The sequence below is a fragment of the Clinocottus analis genome, unplaced genomic scaffold, assembly GCF_023055335.1.
Source record: "Clinocottus analis isolate CAN_PGR_092001 unplaced genomic scaffold, fCliAna1.0.p SCAF_9, whole genome shotgun sequence".
NCBI classification, from domain to species: domain Eukaryota; kingdom Metazoa; phylum Chordata; class Actinopteri; order Perciformes; family Cottidae; genus Clinocottus; species Clinocottus analis.
In genome coordinates, this window is record NW_027176251.1 from 15,075,388 (window position 1) to 15,096,972 (window position 21,585).

Sequence of the window (21,585 nt, forward strand, 5' to 3'; positions counted from 1 at the left end):
GAGTCAAGGGGTGGGGGGGTTTGGGGTAATAACTTATTTCACATAGAGACTGAAGAGCGAACACGGGCCAGCGACGGCGAATTGGGAATTAAAAAAAAACAAAACAGAAAAGCAAAAAGCAAATCACCAGAAAAAAAGAAATAAACAACCACACCGTATCTTTATCTGGAGATGATTCATATTTTATTTCAAACCCGTGCCTCCATTGGTCACATTTTTCAGTGGAGGATAATAGAAAATGTAAAGATACGGCCGGTGAAATATGAGTCGGTTTGGGGAGGTAAGAATGAGAAAAGATTAGCTCGAGATTAGAATAAGAGAGATGGAGGAGGGAGGAAGAGGAGGGCAAAGAGTCTTGCGCTGTGTGTGTGAGTAGTTTTCGCAGTGTGGGCTGGTGTGTGTTAGTCAGCGTGTGTGTGTGTGTGTATGAGAAGAAGGATGATTGTACACACTCCCACCCTACTTTGTTTTCCACCTACCTCCACGATGGAGATCGGACATCCTTGACCGACCCACCGTGCTGCACCTGCCCACGCAGCGCGTCTATTGTTGCCCAACGTATCCACGCCGACTTTAAACTCACACACACACACACACACACACACACTGACAACGTCCTGGTTCCATCAAAGCGCTCATTGCTTTGCAAGCTAATAAACATATGTTTGTTTTTGTGCCATTGAAGCCTTTTGTTTTTTTGCATGTTCATTTGCATGTTTGTGTCGGATAACCCACCTCCAGTTGAGTTCCCGCTGTGGTTTCAGTCAGTGAAGTGGTTTCTCTTCAGTGGTTCAGAGGCCGGCACGCCGCGCCCGGAGTCTTTAACTTCACGACGTCCCGTGAAACGGCTGCACCCTCGATCCCGAGTGTCATTTAGGCCCCGCCCCCCTCTGCCTTATAGTGGTTAGCGTATCGGCGACGTTAACCCCGACTCTGGTTAACGCCAGCAGGAACCAGCAGACACACACACACACACACACACACACACACACACAGAGGTTTGGAAAGCTTACTTTTCCTTTTTTCTTCACCTTTTTTTGTTTTTGAACTCGGCCTCCTATATTGTGAGCATCTCTAATCCCCTTCTTGTTCGTATTCGGCCAGTAGCCGTGCTGCTGAGGTGACGCAGTTATAAGTAGCCGCCTTCTTCTTCACGAGACATTTGTTTCTATTTTTAATTTGCCGTTTCTTTCCCTGACTGGGTGGAGAGCCGCAGTGTCACACTTAACTAGCGTCCCCACGTTAGACAAACGTCACGGTGCCGCCGGGGGCCAGGATCTCTGCTTTCAAAGATTTGTGTTTTGTATTTTGGAAGAAGTTCCTGCTAATCTGATTAACATGACACATTGATTTTTTTTTCATTGATTATTTTTTTTTTTACTGATTTTCTCTATTTCCCTCCGTTCTCATGGAGAAAGCCATTCTCTGTTTTGCATCTTGAATTTCAACACAACGTTCGTGTGCAGTCACAACTCCCAAATGTTTATTCTGTTCTTTTTTTTAATTTTTTTTTTTTACTGTCTCTAGACACGACTGTCGGGGAAGTTTTATCCTCTTTGACACATGCAAGTTTTTAGTCGTGTTTTCTGGAGGCGGGGCCTTCCGTGCAGTCGAGTATTGAACTGTGCTCAAACGCTCAGTGAATGTACACCGCTGTGAGATCCGTCCCATAAACACAGGAAGGGTGGGGAAGCGGTGACCTTAGTCAGTTGTCATCATAAGTCAAACAATCGCCAGCATCAATACAAATTGTATTATACATTCAGAATTGAGTTTTTTATTCCCTGTTTTTCAGATCGGTGCTAAAAGTACCGTCAGTGTGATGCACCTTTACTGTAATCTATACTAAGGCCATTCGAAGAGGTCCAGTTCAGATAAACATCGTGTCACGTCTCACTTGCGTCATAATTTGCCAGAAATATATATATATATATATATATATTATATCTTTTAGTGGCGGCTTTCGATCGTTTGCTCAGCAGATTTGTGCTTTGTCTCCCGTTTTAAGAACCGCCGCTTCTCGGAAACATGCGAGACGGATCGGTGGTGAACCGCCTGTCGAAAGAAGGAGCACGCGAGAGTCCGGTCAGTTTCTTATTAAAAGCGGGTTCGGTCTACTTTTTCTCTTTTTAGGGCACGCAATGTAAAATCTATTTTTTTTTCCTGACTCACGTAGATTTATTAACCCCCCCCCCAAACTGTTTAAAATGTAATTCAATTTAAAAAAAAAGTACTAATTCTCAACAAATCATCAGTTACAGGTCCGGGTTCACATAGGACACACTCTTTTGATTTTGTTTAAAAAAAAAAAGGGAGGGGGGTCCAGAGTTCTGGTTACATTTCATGACAATCCTTGTGGAAAGGTCGTTTCAGTCTCACGGCTGCTGTCATTCAGTGGAACTCACCAGACAGCCGTTTGGACCGCTCATCAAAACACCCGCTTGAGAGGCATACTCCTCCGCTCGCGTACGGAGAGCTCTCCGCCGTGTTATCGTGTCGGTGCGGAGCGTCCCCGCTCCTCTGATGGCATCTGCTTCGCTTTAGAGGAGGGCTGAGCGATTCGCAGTGACGGACGTGGTCGGCTCATCACGCAGGGCTAATTTACTTTAAGTTCTGCCACGTTTGCGCTGCCCCAGATTTGGTCACGGGATCGCGTCCACGTTGCTATGGCTCGCTGTTGTTTTGTTGTGGGGAGTAAGGAAGCCAAACGCTGGGATAAGGTATGACGCATAATGCTGTCTGACAGAGAAGGCCTGTTGTTGGTGGACATAGCTGGCACAGGGTGTGTGTGTGTGTGTGTGTGTGTGAGTGAGAGAGAGAGAGAGAGACCATTACTTGGAGTCGAATTGGAAGATACTTTTTTTTTCGTGGATTTTCTTTAAACACATTTGAGTCTTTTGATTGTTTTCAGCCACTCTCATCAAGCTGTTTAGAGGAGGCTTACAAACCTCTGCGTGCTCTTTAGCGGCTCCAGTATTTGGATTTACATGGATTAAATGCCATTGTGTGTACATGAGAACACTCTTTAACCCTGCATTCACATTTTGCGATAGCTCCTCCCCTCCCTCTGCCATTTCTATATACAAATATTTTTCTTAAAACGATCTGTTTTTATTTCCCAATGACTTGAATGGTGGAACAATAAAATGAAGCCACACTGTGGATGAGCTTCTACGTTAACATGAGTTGATGTTCAGTGACATTTTGCTTAAAGTTTATAGTATTAAAAAAACTTTGGCCGTCCGGTTCAGCTCCATTTCATTTGCCGAATTCCATACGTATACGACGCGTTTCAATCCAAGCAAAGGCTTGGATTGAGGGGAAACCTCCCGCTCTCAAAGGTCGCCCACGGTACAGCCGCAGTGCTCTCATGTGACCGAGCGGATGCTTCAAAGTGACTCCCGTACCGACGCGCTGCTCCCGAGAACGAGCAGGAAGACTTTCAAAGCCGCTCGCCCGCTTTAAAAAAAAAAAAAAAAAAAAATGTTAGCGTGGGGGAACCGTAGCGTCTCCCTACGACACTCCTTCTGCCGATGCCGAAGAATTGTTTATCTAGTTAACGCGTGTCAGTCGACGCTCGGAAAGAAAGAGGAAAAAACAAACAACAGCACATCCCTCTGACTAATTAGAGACGGGAGTCATTGTCATCTGTCTCATAATGAGGAATCATGAAGGCTCTTTTTTTTTTTCTTTTTCTTTTTTGATCTCTCTGATATTTCACCGTGTCTACAAATGAACAGGGGACACGTCTCCATATTTGAAGGCAGCGGCGTACACGGGGTTGCTCGTCTTTAAACGCACTGTCAGTTACCCCGTGGCGGGAGCCCCGGCAGATGCAGCAGAGCGCCATGCTGGCTGGCTGGCTGGCTGGCTGGCTGGCTTGTCTCTTGGAAACCTGCGAAAATCTGATTTACATTGAGAGCATGTTGTAGCAAACCCGAGCCCACGGTATGCATATTACCCCATTGTTTGTGACAGTTGGTTGTACCTGTGCCGGGGGGCGGGGGACGGGGGGGCGGGGGGGGAGCGGGCGCCAAGTATGCATCCGACTTTGCATTTCGGTGGCTGAGCCCAGGGTCAGGAGCACATCTGGTTGACTGTAAGGTGTGTGTGTGGGGTTTCAGATTCCAATCACACACACACACACACACACACACACACACACACACAGGTATACACACACACACACACACACACCTTCGCGAGCTACACTTGTTGCTGTGCAAAGCAGCTTCGGCGGCGGCGGCGGCGCACAAACAGGAACCCGGCTCACCGGCGCTGCACTCCTACACAAACAAACAAACAAACAAACAAACACAAGCAAACAAACACACCTGCTGCTCCTGGCGAGGCGCTCCGACAATCAGCCGAACGGAGGGGAGGCGAACAAAACAAACAGTTTAATTTACATGACAGTAGCCTGCTTTGCATTCACACGCCGCGGCCGTGATGGAGTGAAGCTCCGCAGGAAACGGCAGGTAATGAAAAGTGATGCGCTGGACTGTAAGTACAGCAACGGCAGCACGTCGCTCAGACGGGCCTTTTGGTGTGTTTAAACAAATAAATATATATATATATATATATATATATATATATATATATATATATATATATATACATACATCATCCTGGCCCCTTCTAAAATAACCAATGTTTCTGCGTTACAAATGTATAACAGAATAAATGTAAACAATTTGTAGCGTTGAAGAATTCAAGATGTGTACATGTGTTCAGTGAAGAGAGGAGTGTTTTTTTTTTTTGGTTGTATTTTTCCCCCAAACTTCCCTTTCTTTCGACGGAACATGAAATGTTTCTGCAGTTTTTTGCAGAAGGAATTCATGTGCAATTTTAACGAGCAATTAACTTCATCAATAAATAAGTAAACAGTGTTCTGGCCGGTTTGTAATTGCGCCGAGTGGTATTTGTGTCTCCAGACTGCTGTATTTGTACTTAGTAAGCTTTATTTTGGAGGACATTCATGCCACGCATGCCTAGTGTGTGTTTGTGTGTGTGTGTGTGTGAGAGAGAGAGAGTTTAGTTTGTGAATTTACGAATACATGTGTTTGTGTTTATTTTGGAGATGATAGCATACACTCATCATGTCAAATGTTCATAGTAATAATATTTAGGTCTGTCGCCATATGATTTGGTATGTGTGCATGTGTGCGAATGTGTGTGTGTGAGTGTATGTGCGTGTGTGCTGGCTCCAGTGGTCTGCTCCTCATGTAAAGAGATAGCATCTTCCCACAACAGATCGATGAGGGAATATTTCTAGAATCCCTGCTTCTGTCTCCCATTTACCTAAACCGTGTGTGTGTGTGTGTGTGTGTGTGTGTGTGTCACGAAGACTCAGACTGACAGCCTCACTCGTGAGCTGGTGGTTAGATTATAACGTGGCTTCCATTATTGACCCTATTGGCAGATTATCAGACTCCCAGGAGCTGCAGAGCCACGTTTGGGTTCGTCCGGGCTCTTCAGTCGAGCGCAGACTCGTGTTTCCTTTTTGTTTGTGATCAGTTCCCCAATCAATCCCTACTTTATTCTCTTATATATGTATATATATATAGATATAATGTAGGCAGAACTATACCGTCTTCTCTGGAAACGCACACACTATTGACACGCACACGTGGATGCACATACGATCCCCAACACTGCTCACCTTGCTCATGGTTCACGTGCCGTGAATTGTCCTAAAGGGGACACAGCCACAGATGATTTATGATGCCAGATATGATTAGATCCCAGGTATTTTTTACACAACGGACACTTTTTGTTGTCGTCGCATGCGGCGCCTTAAGTGGGAGACAGTAGTCATTAACGACTGAATAAACAGCGTGTTCCCTACTTATTAAAATATAGCTTCATGTTTCCTCCCCATTACTGTCGTCGCGGCGGCAACAGAGGGCGACCTCGGCTCGGAGCCAAAGTAAAAAATGTTTAAATAAGAAAATGCGATGCGTATGTTTAAAGGCCGGCATGTGACACAACGTAGGGAATGGGGTCTTTGTGGCGGCTGCATCGTTAGCGGACGATAGACGGATACTCGGACAAAACGGCTAGAAGTTCCCACAAACAGCTGAATTAACGTATTGTTTCTGATGTCGTCTCCTTCCTCGTGCTTCGACGATACCTTCGCGAAGGCGGAGTTTCTGATGGTGCTTCATTTCCTTATTAAGTGTGTGTGTGTGTGGGGGGGGAGGTCGATGTCTGAAACATGCTCTCACGTGGCCGTCAGATCAGTTTGCCAACAGATGATGGATACGTTGGAAAACACTGAAGCAAAAAGTATTCTCTGCTCTATTTCGGGAAAATGAAGTATTTCCTATTTTACCGTTTTTGAAAGTTTTGACGGTTTCAACAAAAGATTGGCCCGGTAGAATACTGCAGAAAGATGTGCACTGAGCGAGGCAGTGTGCATGAAGCACAGTTGACTTATTTCATGTTTCTTTCCCACCTTTTGATCCGTTTGCTCATGAGAGTATTCAGACCTGTTGGTACCGTTTTGCACACACTCCCTTTATGTCGTGCAGAGGTTGAACACACACAGTTCAAGGTCAGTCTCCAATTCAGCTCAGTCCAGCTCAAAGATAATTGTCAATAAAATTGATCTTTTTTTTTCTTTCTTACCCCGCTCATATTTTTCCATCCCCATCCCCTACGCACATTCATTGACTCCCTCACTCCACTCTCCTTTGCCTCTGTCCTTCTCTTTTCATCTTAAGCCAGATAAGTCTGCCTCGACTGCCAAGAGCACCGAGTATCACCGCCTGCTTTTTTTTTCCTCCTATTTTTTTTTCTTCTTTTTCTATATCCCTCCTCCTCTTATGTTCTTCTCACAGTGCACTGAAGCCATGTCGCAATTTCTCAGGGAGTTTTGATGCCTGGATGTCTCCTGTCCGGGTCCATCTCGTCTGAGCTGCAGCGCCGGCCCTATGCGAACTGAACTTCGCTGCCTCGCTGCAGGTCAGCCTTCACGGCCGATTAGTGTCGAAGCGCCACTTTGGTCACAAGTTGTCGGGAGCGCTTATCGTGAAGATCAACAGCGATCAGTCTCGCCGCGGCGCTCCCTTCTCCCTCTGCGAGTCCTCTGCATATCCTCTTCTTTCTCTCTACTTTCTGTTTGTCTGCCCTCTCCCCTTTTGGCATTACCACCCTCCCCCCACCCCCCGCCCCTTTCCATGCTTTCTCCCCCCCCCCTTCCTCAAATCACCATATTTCCATCTATATCTTATCATTGTCATCCTTCCTTTCCCCCACCGCCCCCATGCTGTGTCTGTCGCCGGATCCAAACAGTCTAAAAGATGTTCTTCCTCCCTAACAACTCCTCAGCACCTCATGAGGTCAACGTAGATGTGATATCATCAGAAGTAAGGAGAGTACGACACTGTGCGAGGAGAGGCTGACTTCACCCGGCGTAACCTGAGCTGTCCGTGCAACATCAGGTGCGACGTCCGTGGTCCTCTTTGGTGGGATGCGCTTAAAACACAGCAGCATGCATCCCGCGCCTTTTGTGAAGGCTACGAGGGAAAGAGGCCCCGCTTCCTCACATTTAGACGTCATCGCGGCTTCATGTGTTACCAGAGTGACTTGGTATGGAGTCTACAATCCAAATTTACATTCTAACCGCACCTTGTTTCATCATTTATTTCCCTTTTTTTCTCAGCAGAAGAGGACATTATGAAAAAATGTCTACTTCTTATTTCATATTATTTGAACAACAGAGTGGTTCCGCCAAACAAAAAGCACGATTTTCAAATCACAAATTGGCCTCAGAAGGCTTTACAATACGTACATATACGTCGTCCTCCATCCCGGGACCTCACATCCGCACAGCAAGAAAGTCACTCCCCAAAAAAACTTTAATTTGTCAAGAGTCCCTTTTTTTGAAGTCGTTGAACAGTGACGAGACAAGTTCTGAACTCACCCCGCCCCCCCCTCATCCCTCGCCACACACACCCTCCTTATAACAACACGCTGAAGCCATCACTTAGTCCCTCGAGCAGGCGGACATCGTTTTCAACCAATCAGCTCTGAGAGCCCCTACGATCCACACTTGGCTGCTTTTTTTCCCGTCTTCCGTTCGATCGACTCTTCACCGAATCTCCCCCACACAGTGGCGTGGCCTGTTTGTCCAGTTTCAGGAGACACAGATTCAGTTTGTATGTGCCCCCCTACCCCCTCCCACCCTCCCCCTTTCTAATCCCTCCGTCTCGTGGTGTCTCTGTGTGCCGTCAGGCCTCGTCTGTGGCGGGAGCGGAGACGAGTCATGTTTGGCCTGTCAGTGCGGCTGCTAGTGTCAGTATCTGGAGCGGCTGGTTCCTCTGACAGCGCTGGAGGGGCTGCTGGTCCTAGCAGAGTGCAGCCGTCACCCTGTGACACGCTCAGTGTCACCGATCCCCTCCGTCTGGTGACATGGCGTCCCCTCCTCCTTCCACGTCCTTGTCTTTGTAACCCCCCCCCCCCCCCCCTGCCCCCCTCCTCCTCGCCAGTGGCCTTTTCACTGCCACTTTACAGTCACTCAGTCAGTCACTTACTGCCTCACTGAAGAGTCTTTAGGAGGATGCTGGCCTACATGTGTGTTTGAAAACTGATACCAGTGATCTGGAATGACGCTGGCGACAGTGTTTACAGTCGGCAATCTTTTGCCTTTTACCATTTTCAACAAAGAAACTACATATATATATATATATATATATATATATATATATATATATATATATATATATATATATATATATATATATATATAGATGGATATTTTGATGGCTACATGGATGAATAGATGGATACATGTGGATGATTGGATAGATATATAGATGGATACATACATGGATAGATAGATAGATAGCCTCTGTGCACAGCAGGACTAAATATGTGTGTGATTTAATCTGGCCTTGGCGAGTGTGCAGCAGTGACAAATGGATGCTCACTATGAAACCCCCTCATCCAAGAGACAGTATTAGTTTTTGCTTTAATTACCAGCAGCAGTAATGTTTCCTATCCATAACTGTCGGCCTGCTAGAATGCAGCCTGGCAGAGGGGTGAGGGCCTTGTCTCTTCTCTCAGTGGGCCTCCTGTCTCTTCAACCCCCCCAATCCGTCTATCCTCTCTCCCTTTCCTCCCCCCCCACCCCCCCTTCCCCTCTCCCACTCTCCCCCTCCCATCCCCTCTGCGCCCGCCGCATCTTTCATTTCAATATTTCAATATTTATGCCTCATCTGAGAAAGTTCAAAGTCACAGTAAGGAGGCATAACTTTCTCCCGCCTCCCCGCCGACAGCGCAGGACCCTGCCTGGTGGACAGGAGAGGGGAGGCTAGTGACGGCTGGTCCCCCCCCCCTCCCCCCTCCCCCTTTCTCCTCCTCTTTCCGCTGGTCACTGTTGACAGAAAGAGAGGCCAGGCTCAAGGAGTCGGATGCAAAGACGGACAGATAGAACTTAAGTGTAACAGATAAGGGGGATAATAAATCTTACAGCGACGCAGAAGGACCTCAGATTGACACTTTTTACAGTTACCTTTAGATAGTTTATTATAAACCCTTCCATGTGTAAAAGGACAAAAGACTGGGGTGAACCAAAGCACATGTTTTTTGTAATAATAACCACGCTCCTGATGAGGTAACGTGTTTTCCAAAGACAACCAGTGCTCTCATTCTGTCCCTCAATAAAAAGCTCTATTACATGCAGCCCTATTGGACATGTTGGATGTGCGGGTTGAAGCCAATAACACTCCGTTGGAACAACACGAGACTGGACTCATGTAGTGCGTCGAAGGCAGCGTGAGGGCCAGCGGCGGGGTCCCGTGGGTGCCCGTGTCCGAGCCCACGCGACTCAGCGGGCGCCTTTTTCTCCGTGGGTCCCACTGTCCGCCCCTGGACTAAAAAAAAACCCTGATCGCGCCGGATGAAATAAAGTCGCTGACAAGTCCGTCCTTCACCGTAAAGATCTTTGACAGCTGCCGTCTGGTAACAGATTAGCCTAATTACTGCGTCGCTGAGTTTAGATCACAACGTCGTCACGTACTCCCAGCCTGTCGCTCTAATGGCCATTACAGCCGCCGCTTTCCGCTCCCCTCCTGTTAATGTAAAGTTGTAAAGAAAAAGAAGAGGGGGGGGGTGGTAAGAGAAGAAAAAAAAAAGGAAAAGGAAAAGGAAAAAGGTCGTCCTCATTTGCATGCAAGCCTTCATTAGAATATGCGAATATGCTAAGGACCGGAGCCGGCGCTTTGCATGTGCAGGTGATGAATGGCCGGCGCGTCGCGGAATAGGCCGAGATGGCGGCTCCGTCACCCTCATCTGCATAGCCCACTTTATTTATTTATTTATTTATTCATTTACTTCTGAGCGCTCGCTCTCTGCGATACATCTCTCGTCTGTGGGATGCGACTGAGGAGGACCTTTTGCAATTTAGCCTCCCCTTCCGCACACACACACACACACACACACACACTTCAATGAGACGAGGCTTTATTAAATGGCTGAATGAGATCTTGGAGTTTTCACAGGGCTTTCTTTGCTCTTGAGGAATGGGGGGGGGGGGGTGGTGGAGGGGCGGAGGGGGTGTTTAGGTGGCTCTTACTGTAAATCGTTTGTGTTTGGTTACCGCTTCGCATGTTCCAGCGCGGATGCGATCGAGGCGTCGGAAATAGGTAGAAATTGGCTTGTTTATTGAGCCGCGATTCAACCTGTGGCGGGTCAGAGAGCGTCAGCGGTGGGAGGGAGGGAGGGAGGGAGGGAGGCCGGCGCTCCTTTGAGTGAAACCTTGCAGGGTGTTTTTCGTCGTGGGGTTTGTGGGGTGGAGGGCGAGTTTCCAGAGAGAAAGTCTTCTCTTCACTCTTCTCTGTTGCCGGGGCGGCAGATGGTGGGTGTCAAGACAACGGTAGCAATAGCCAAACAAAGACATCCTTTGTGTGTGTGTGTGTGTGTGTGTGTGTGTCTGTGTGTGTGTGTGTGTCTGTGCATTACTTTCCGAGAGGTGTAGAAGTGCACTAGCTTTTGAGTAGGAGGCAACAGCATCTATAATAACGCTTGAATGGTGCATTGTATAAATTCTTAAGCCGTACTCTCACTCAATCTCCAGGAAGTCCATTGTTTTATTGGACCTGAGACAGCTGACATCTCGCCCAGGAAATACTCAGAAACGTACTCCTGGGCGAGAGAAAGTACTTTTTCTCTCGATATTGTCAAGATGTCAGGTGTCAGATTTGCGGTTCAACTTCCCGTACCCGGCGAGTGCGGACTTCCACTTTCCTCCCCGCCAACAGTTATGGCTCTTTGAGCCTAATAAGTCATTCTTTGATGGGATCGCTGAATATTAGATTAGTACCGGAGCGCTTTATTTTGCTCCTCTGGAGTGTGACCTTAGCTGCCCTTCACACAGGCGCGGGGGATAATGAGAGTGCTAGCCGGCCCGACAGACGGGCCTGACATCCCAGCTACGCCCTTCACTCAGTCGGCTGAGGGGGAAACGTCAATACGGGGGAGGCCTTATGTTTTATGGATTATCTGCTTTAGCGAAACTATAGCGAGAGAAACACAACTCTGGCTTGTCATGTTGCCTCGGTTCTTTTTAATGTGCGAGACCACACGCCAGAACAACAGCGGTCGAAATTAGGGGCTGTCTCCTTTGTTTGTTTCTTCTCAATTTCCCCCCCTCGCTCCTCGGCTTAAACGTCTCCCAATCGCTCAGGTCGGAAACACGGTGACCTGCCGCTCTTTTCGCTTTACTGAAACCTACATTTTGCACCTCCTTTTGAAGAGAGTTGTTTTTTCTTTTTAGATTTTCCAAGTTAGCATTTTGAATAGATGCCGTCAAGCGTCTTTGCTAACGCGGCGTCGTGAGCGTCTCGAGCGTCCCGAGCACAATCCGTGATTATAAATCTCCTGTGCAAATTAAACACACTTCCACGCCTCTGGACTTTTATTTTTATTTCTGGGATTTCATTATTTATTTCAATCGCTCTCTCCCGTTTTGTTTTCTCCGCTCATTCCTTCTTCCTCCCTTTCTTCGCCCTCTTTTTTTCTTACATTTAATTTGTTCTCAGAGGACGGGCAGATGCAGTGTACAGTAAACAGACTGAATAAATCATGTTTGAGCTTTTTCTTTTTTTTTTTTCATTATATCTTTTCGTTGGTGGGGGGGGTTGTCTCAGGGATACTGTTGGTTTATATCCCCAAGAGGCTCAGGGGAGGCTTGCTGTTGTAAACGGACCCAAGTGCCGCCCTGTTATCCCGCAGTTTAATCTGCCCACTGGGGGCCAGAGAGAGGTCGTAGGGGATGAGGTGGTGGTGGTATTGGGGTGGGGTGTGGGGGTGTGGGGGGGTAATCCCTGATGGAGCTCAGAGGGTGCAGAGGTGGGGACGGAGGTGAAGAGCACAGGCCGGTGTCTTTCCCCTCAATTAAACTCTTTAACGGGGAAATGAGGCCCTGCCGGTGTGCTTTCCTGCTCTAATGGCGCCGTGGTCAGCTGGAAAAACAACACACACCCAAAAAAAAAAACTGGTTCCAGTCACACCGATATATCAGTTTGACTGGCTGATTAAAAATATAACGCTAACATCAGCAGCGTTGCCTACCTCTGATGCAACGCAGCAACCTCTCGGATAGTTTTTACTCTGGCTCCGCCCTCAAAGAAGTCGGCGGCGGGCGGCAGGGGAGGATCACTGCGTGCACGGATTGCATCCATACGTCCTGCGGCCTCATCCTGTGGTGCCTCGCCGAGCTGTTGGAAAAGTGTTGTCCAACTCGCCGAGAATGTTATTCTGGCAGAATGTGATTTTTTTTTAACTATAAATGCTAAAATTTCATGCTGTTTATGATGAACTCAAAATGCGAGCTGCTAAGGGCATTTGAAGACCTTCATTCCTAAACAAACCGTTTCAATTTCAACCGTTCAAATGTCAGCCGAATCAGTCAAACTCAGTTTGTCCTGTTTTAGTAATCTGATCAACTTCATGAAAATATTTACAGGGATGTCAAATCATTTTGCATCGTGTCAAAACAAGCGTACTACTATTGAAAGTACAAAGAGCACAATAGGCTCTTAAAAAAAAAGACACCCTTCACCTCTTCTCTCACACACACACACACACACATACACACACACACACGCACTTGAGGAGACCTTCTAAACATAAGGAAACCTGCATTACAAATTACTGCACATCATAGAAATTGTGCAGCAAGCTTTTTAAAATACCAGCGCTGCCAGTGAGGCGCTTTGTAATTTATCCCTTCACGGCTGTTAGCTGCGCCGCGCAACGGTGATTTATTTGGTTTAAGAGAAGTTTTGTTTAGAGAGATAATGAGCAGGACTTCTCTTTAATGATTTAACACGGCGCGGTGGAAAGAGGAGAGAGGGAGGAGGGAGAGGGGGGGGAAGCACATATATTTTTCATATCTTTAACTGCACTGCAGAGAGGAAGGAAGGAAGGAGAGAGAGAGGGAGATGCGTTAGCAAGTGAGGCTAACGCCCTTTAACAACCGAGCATTTTTTATTCATTTTGTTCTAAAATGAGACTCTTTCCCCTCGCCGTAACGCGCCAGTGTTTTTTTTTTTTTTTCTTCGGATGTTATATGTATTTAATTTAAAACGTTTCTCAGGACATGTTCACTCTTCATCGCTGGATGCTGTTTATTTATTAAGTATTTATTTTACCCACGAAGGTGTGCTGATCCCACACAATGTGGCGAGCAGCACAAGTCCGCTCTGGACAAAGCGCTCGACTCCAGCGTGTAACTGTCTGCACCTTGTTTCTTTTTTTAACGCCGCTCCTTTCATCTCGACGACACCAGTATTATTATTATTATTCTCTCTTGTTCAGCGTTTTCAAGTTTCCCCCCTCCTCGCTTAGGATTTAAAATCCCAAAATTAAAGCCGCTAATTAGAAAAATATAATGATGCTGAGTCGCATAATATGCAAACAGTGCTATGACGCTCAGAGCTGGAGGGGAGGGGGGGGGGGGTCCGCAACACTGGAACTGCCACGAGCGCATAACGATGATGATATCAATAATAGATTACTTCATCAATCGCCGCTCTCTGGAAGATGGAAACGCGCTGTTGGGATGGGACTGAATTTGTATTTTTCATTATTATTTGTGTTTTTTTTTTTTTTTTTCTGCTGCTGCTTTTTTCTCCTCCTCCTCCTCCGCCTCCTCCCTTCCTCCACCCTCCCTTTTCCCGTAGCTGGAGAATGTCTTGTTTCATCTCACATTAGGGTGTGCTCTGCGTAAGTGCAGGTGGAACTTGCTCCCTCTCTAAATGATCCTTTAATGGAACAGTGTGCACTGGAGCTGGGAACTCTATGGGGCGCTGCCACTGTCGATGAGAACTTCGCCTCAATCAATCCGTCAAGCCCCATCACCTGCCTCAGCAGATGATCCAAAAGCCCCTTTGGAGAGGCAAAGTGATCTTTTTATGTACCTCCTCTAAGACTAGAGGACACACGTGCACTCACACACACACACACACACACACACACACACACAGAGAGGCATCATAAGTGAGAGGTGTCTGTTTCATTCAGAGGCTTGACGTTGATCAGTCCTCAGAGAAACACTTTGCCTTCCTTTTCTTATTTATTTATTTTTTTTGTATCGAGATCATCTTAGAATAGATCAAGTGTGCGCTTTTACTCCGGCGCGGGCATGAAAAACAAAATCAATTTGGATGTTTTATTTATTTATTTTCCTGTCCAATATCTGTTACATTATGGGACGCTTCCATAAGCGGGTCTCTCAGAAAGCCCGAGCAATATTGATGCAAAGACGCCCCCCCCCCCCCCCCACACACTCCCCCCTCCGCCATCTTCCCTTCCTCACCCCAAACCAAGTGCCACAAAACTGCGTTTTGCCTCCGCTCCTCTCGCCCTCGCTCACGTTCACTCTGGCTTACCCGGACGCTCCATCATGATTTTTCATATTCCTCCGTTCCCCTTCTTTCTCTCTCCTGTGGCTTTTCTCTCTCCGTCCTTCCATTACCATCTATCTCCACATCTGCAAATTTGACACCGCACTCCGATCACCCCATCCGCTGCTCCGGGCCCGCGTGTGGAACATCCATTAAACTCTGCCTGTAAACTCAGCAGAAACCCCGGGCCCCCTCAGCCCTTCTTCTTGATGCCCGTCTGTCTGCCTGTCTGTCTCTCTGTCTTGTCTGTCAGGAAAGCAGTCGCTCTGTCTGTCAATAAATGTCTCATCTTCCGACTTCTTGTTCCTGCCTGTTTATCAGTCTCTCTGACACGCCGGCAGCTGTCTCGGCTCTCCAGGGTTGCTGTCAGCCAAGTGTTGGTTTCTGTTCTTCTGTCAGTTCACCTGCCTGTCAGAGCTTCTCAGATTAGACTTGTCAACTCACCTGCATGCTTTTTCTTCCCTCTTTTTTTTTTTTTACTTCTTCTTCTCTCGCTTCTCCAGGACGTGTTTTATAAGAAAATAAACAAGGAAGAAACACATGATGTTTACCCTGAAGAGTGAATCAGTTGTGACGTTGAGGAAAGGGCTCTCCCTCTTCAGTTGCTCGTATACAGTTCGCGGGAGCAATATCCTCGCACGTTGACCGCTCTCATGCTGCGTCTGTCAATAGATCATCGTCAAATTAGCTGTGATGCCTTTTTTTTTTTTTTTTAGGAGAATGTGGGAGTCCGGCTGTCACAGCAGTGGCGCTGTACTAGTACATTTTTCTAAATTAAGACCACGTTTCCCATGAATCCCGGCGCTGCTTCGCTTACCCTGCGTGGAAGTTGGGTTCAATTTAACGGTGGCGACGATGACAGATAGACAGACAATGGGAAGCATTGCGGTTCGGATGGACACAAATAGGAGGAAGAGGAGTCGGAGAGAGGCACGTCGAAGTAATGCAGCCGCTGCCGCTACAGGAAGAGAGGAGGACATGAAGTGTAGCAGAGAGAGAGAGAGAGAGAGATGGATGGGAAGAGGTCATATTGAGATGAGTGCTATGAGAAACAGAAGATGGAAGTGAAGGAAGCTGAGATGGCAGAGGAGATGGAGGGAAGGAGTGTGCAAGGAGGGGGAGCTACCTGCTGCTGATGGCAGTCAGAGTCAGTGAGGGATGGAGGGCGATCCAGCTGTGACATTAAAGCAGCAGGTGGAGGCCATCATTAGGACTGGCACAGGAGGCTGGATGAGCCCGCACACACTCATTTCTTTTGGGCCCAGCGGACCACTGAAGAGAGAGTGTGTGTGTGTGTGTGTGTGTGTGTGTGTGTGTGTGAGTGCGCGCCGCTCCTCCAAAAGAGCTGAAGCATAGTCCCATAACTTCAGAGCTCATCCCCACCTCCCCTTTCATCTTTCCCACATGGAGTCGCTCTCCCTCGCCAGGTTTCGGTGGCTTCCCCCTCGGAGGGTTGAGCGCTTCCTACATCTGGTCGCTCTCTCCTAATGGCTTCTCGGTTACCTTTTAGCCAATTACAATACGGCAGTTTTGTTCGATTCCGGCTTAATTTTTCAGCTCATAGCTTTTCCTATGCTGCGTTCGCGTTGCGGCGGCGCACAGCAGGCAAACCGGATGTTCAGTCGTTTTCGAAGGGGGGGAAAAAAAAAAAAAAATCAAACCATAAGAAATTGTGCCAACTGTTCCGTCACTTTTATCCACCCCAGCTAAAGTTAGCACAACTAGCGCAGCTGTTAAAAATGGTACAGATTCACGCCGTCTTTGTCCACCTTGCTGATTTAGTCTCCTGGTAGTTCTTTGTCTTTGCTTTGACGGCAGCGCCCATTTTGATGTCGAACCAGAAGTGGTGTTTTCCACCACACAGGTTGACATTGAAGTCCGAATGTCCCGGCCGTGCCATTCCCGTGCCGGATGCCACACACTAGAAATCCCCGGCTTGAAAAGAAATACCCAATCTGGGTCAATGCAGCGCCGATATTGAGTTAACTTTACAGAAAACCAATGAGGCGTGGGGGTTTGACCCAGTTTTGGGGTTTGCTGGAATGAAAGAACCCTTCTGCCGGCTGGTTGTCTGCCCGTGCGTGGCCGACGGGTAAGATGAACCCGGTATTGCGTCTGAGCTCCAGCTACCCAGGCCGGGTCCAGTTAAAGCCCGTCTGGTGGGACCTTTTCAAGGCAAGACGAGTGAGAAAAGTCAGACCCCGAAGAAACCAGCTGAAAGTAACTCCTGCAAAAGTTAGCAAAGTATGTCACGTCTGACCCGGCTCTCATCCCAGCATGCCTTGCGCACGAGCTCTCGGGAGCGGGTGTGCGTGATCGGCGGGGCGTCTAAGCCGAGTGTGGCTCCGGGCCTTTTCTTAGATCTGCCACCCCTTCCAGACCTGTGGATGGGCCTATCCAGGAACACCATTAGGCAAATGAAGTTGTTTGTATCAAATATTGACATGTTATCTCTTCATCATCGGGCGGCGGGAGGGGAGAGAGAGAGAGAGATTGTAACTGTGGGTAATTGAGCCGTGTCTCCCCTGCTTATCGGTAAAGCTCCGGCACGTCACGGACCTAACGAGCTGTGGCGCGCCGATTAGTCTGAAGGGAAAGTCGAACGTGAAACACCAGAGTCTCCGTCTTTCTTTTTCCTTTTTCCTTTTTCTTTTTCCCCCCCCCTATCTGCAATGGATATTATGAGCCTCCCTGGAGGGCAGAGGCACAGCCTTATTAGTTCAATTCATGGGGGGGAAGAGAATTGATATGGATGAATGGCATGTTAAAGTATCCCTTTGTTACAATAACCATCAAGCCTGATGGTTGGGGCTGATGATGCAGCCCAAGGCAGCAGGACGACAAGCTGAGGCCTTGACCTGGATGGCAGAGGATGCACACACACCAAGGGCGCCGGGCTGATTACACACTACCTTAAACAAATGGATTTGCCCCTTTAACATTTAGATATGGCATCCTTGTGTGTGTGTGGGAGTGTGTGTGTGTGCGTACAAATGAGAGATAGGGTACTCGCGCGTGCCTTTTTTTGTGTGTAATTTGTCTGAATATGTGGTGTGTATTTGTGTGCGTGTGGTTCATGCATTTGATCAGAAATGGGGAATCACATGGGGAATAGCAAATTGTAAATGCGTCCTCACCACTCTTTGTGTTATTGTGTGTGTGTGTGTGTGTGTGTGTGTGTGTGTGTGTGCAGCCTATCCCAGGTGCCTCCACAGGGCATTACCCATCTTGCACTCTGAGAATAATCCAGTACAAAATGGGCGAGATGAGAATCTCACAACATGCCAGTTTGATTTGTACCCCTTGCTATCAAAGAATGCTAATTAAAATCATATTTTGCATATGTCTTGTCTTTCATGCGCATATGCAAATTGCCCCTGTTGCCTTTCAGCACTCTGTAATTAGGTTTATGAAGGACAGCTGTAATACATAATTAACAGAAATGTTTGCAAGCTCTTTTTTTTCTTCTTCTTTTTCTCCTAAACACGACGACTTAAGCCAGCGCGCGCAAAGTGCTCCACGGCCGTGCTTTCCTCTCAAATATATTGATTAATTAGTTTGCCCCCCCCACACCCCTTCCCCTCAGAAATATCTTAATTATGCCGTTTGTTTATTTATAGATGTTGCCGTCAGTCAGAGGCGCTTTCCTTTCCAGCGGGCCGGAGAGAAGCTCAGCGTTCTGATCCGGCGGATTCTCCGCTGATTGGAGCGTCGGAGGTCTGGTCATGCGCTCGCTCCCAGTTTAACTCGGAGGCACCGCTCTGGACGGGTGGACGGGTTGAGTTTGAGAGGATTGAGAAAATGAAGAGTGACGACAGCGAGGCAAAGAGCCGTGGAACATGTTTGAATATTTATATGGTGGTGTTAGTTAGCGTCGGCCTCGGGGGCCTCGGTGACGGACGGGACTCTGGGGCCATGACGGGATGGAGGACACAGCCGTGTGTGTGTGTGTGTGTGTGTGCGTCCAGACGTTAGATGGGGGGCTGACATAGCGGCATAAATAGTGAAATAATTATGCTTTCGCTTTACGAAAGACTGAAGAGTCAGGACGGCTTCAGAAAGGAGCAGGCGGGGCTCGCCGGAGAGAAAAGAGAATAATGATCTACTTGGAAGAAACTAAAAGTGAAAACCTCCAGAAAAGAAGAAGTGGGATGAGCGACTGAGGGTGTGGGGGGGGGGGGGGGGGGATTCGGGGGGACTCGAGTGTGTGTGCGGCGACGGTGCCAGCCACATGACTGTCGGTTCAACTCCCTCGTCCTCTTTCATGTAGCTCCATCCTCGGCTCTCAGATGTGGTCATTGTCTCTCAGATGCACAATAATGGGAAGTGATGGGTGCTAAATGAAAAGGCCAGGGGATGAAAACTCTGGTGAAGCAGCTTGGATGTCAGAGTAGTTAGTCCTGTCATCCGTTCATTATCTTTTCATATGCTGTTTCGGGTGACGCGGTAAACTCGGGGCCCTCGACAAAGTCGGGACATTGCGGTCACCGTGGAAGCCGCGGCGCCCGGGTGTCTTTGATCTGCGTCTGCGTGCGGCCCAGCTCGCTGTGGAATCCGCGTGCGTTCGACTCCTCGCACGCGTGCAGGTCCACATATTTGTTTGACACGTTGATGCTCAACATGTGGGAACGAGTTTGCCTGTGAAGCGTCTGACTCGAAGAAGAAGAAGAAGAAGAAGAAAAAAGGTGCTCGTAAAACAAACATTTCTCAAACTTCTGTACTCCCCTCGCGACGCAAACGTTGTCAGATACATTTGCGTGGGTTTTTGCCGGCCTGTCATCTATTAGCAGAACAATAGTTTGTGACCCATCGTATTTAACAACTCGGTGTCAGATGGGTTCCCTGGGTGAAGATGGAATGTGAGAGCCGGGGGGGGCGGGCTCTCGTGCGAAATTGAAAAGTTGAGGAATAAGCGAAACACAAAGACGCTTTTTTGTTTTGTTTTTACAGCTCAAGGTTTAAAAATTGGGACAAAAATAAATAAAGTGCTTACATCCAGCTCAATCATTTTCTGAACAAATGATTGCGGAGGTCGCCGTCCAGCGCTTCCTATCTTCTCGCTTTTGGTCCCGTCCTTCTCTTATAATGCTCGGCAGGCGTTTGTCAGGCACGTAATGTACCAAAGTGATGCCTTCAGTATTTTTTTTTTTAGGCTTCTTGAAATAAACCGCACAGTTGGAATAAACCCATGATGAACAAACACTCTTTTGTGTCCCCACTACGTCAATAACCCGTGTTCTCTCTCTTTCTCTCCGTGTGTGTGTGTGTGTGTGTGTGTTTTGTAGATGGGCCTTTGTGATGAAGAAACACCTCAGCACCCACCTGCTGGGCAAACATGGAGTCGGACAGCGCAAAGAGAGGTAAATTAAAACACTTTCAACCGCGGGCAGGGCGACATATCGCAGTCTACTTTCCAGTCAGAGGAGACGCATCTTATAAAAATCAACTCTCGCTCGTTTACAATAATGGAAGAAGAGAATGGGATCCAGATGTGTCTTCATCCTGGACCCGGCCTGTCAAGTGTTTTAACTTGTTTTCACGAGACTAAAGCGAGAGACGCAGCGTGCGGCTAATTCTAGATTCTGGGAGGATGACTCCGACAACCCCGATGGAGGTCTGCAAGCTTTTAAGCAAAAAAAAAGTCCCCGCGTGTTACGGCAAATGTTCAAGTTAAATATAACTTGCGATCCTCCCTTTCCCTAATGAGTTAAATGGCTTTCACTCATTCTGTCAGTCTCGCTCTCTTGCTTACATCCCTTTTTTTTCTGTCAAACTTTATCTGGCTCCCTCCCTCATCTTACTTTCCGCTCTCCCTCTTGAATTAAGGATGAATGATGTTTCTTTTACCATTTTCATCTGCGTACGTGGCTGTGTGTTTCTGTGTATGTGGAATGTCTCCCGCCTGGCCCTGTCTATCAGAAGCAGAGCCCTGCTGTCAGTGTATGTGTGCTGTGTGTATGTACGTGTGTGCGAAAAAGAAAGATGAGGAGATGAAGTTGTGAAGCCCCCCCCCCCCTCCCCCCACACCCTGACAAGCCAAAACGAGACGTTAAACACCTCTCAATCTGTCAAGAGAGCTGCTAAAATAGAAAGAGACCCGGCTTTTTCATTACTCCGCAACCAAATTGATACTTTTGACAACGTGTGGTATTAGATTTGACAAGTGGCTTCAGATATGGGAGTAAGCAACCCCGACCAGCTGCCTCTCCATCTCTCTGACGTTATCAACTATATTCTTACTGTCAGCTGTTCATCTGGATTAGACGGAAGCAAATTCTCATATCCTCTCCTGCTTTAAGTCTGTTTGTGTGCGTGTATCTGTGTGTGTGTGTGTGTGTGTGTGTGACCCACCGTTTGTGTTGTTGTCATCTTTTTATTGATCCTCGGATAGCTGCAACGTCACACTCGCAGTTCCATGTGTTCACACCCCGTGACCCCGGCCGGTGCGACCTCGTTCTGCTGTTTGCCACTCGGCTGAGATGATCTGCAGTTGCACAAATGCAATGTCTAAGTGGCTCAGGCAAATAATACAACTGCTATGTTGAGAACATCACATCACCTTACTGTCATAAAGCCTTCAAAACCAGAATAGAGACAACACTTACGCCATATTACAGTATCACCGCATCCAAACTCTGAGACCATATCTAGTTCCATATCATGAAATAACCGA

At 47.6% G+C, this 21,585-nt stretch overlaps 1 protein-coding gene across 1 annotated transcript in view; it reads left to right on the forward strand.

Moving 5' to 3' along the window:
* znf407 (zinc finger protein 407) overlaps positions 1-21,585 on the forward strand; it is a 134,890-nt gene that overhangs the window by 40,168 nt on the left and 73,137 nt on the right. The window contains exon 6 of the mRNA XM_068570769.1: positions 20,198-20,272. Within this exon, the coding sequence (XP_068426870.1) occupies positions 20,198-20,272 (75 nt within the window). The remainder of the gene's footprint in view (positions 1-20,197; positions 20,273-21,585) is intronic.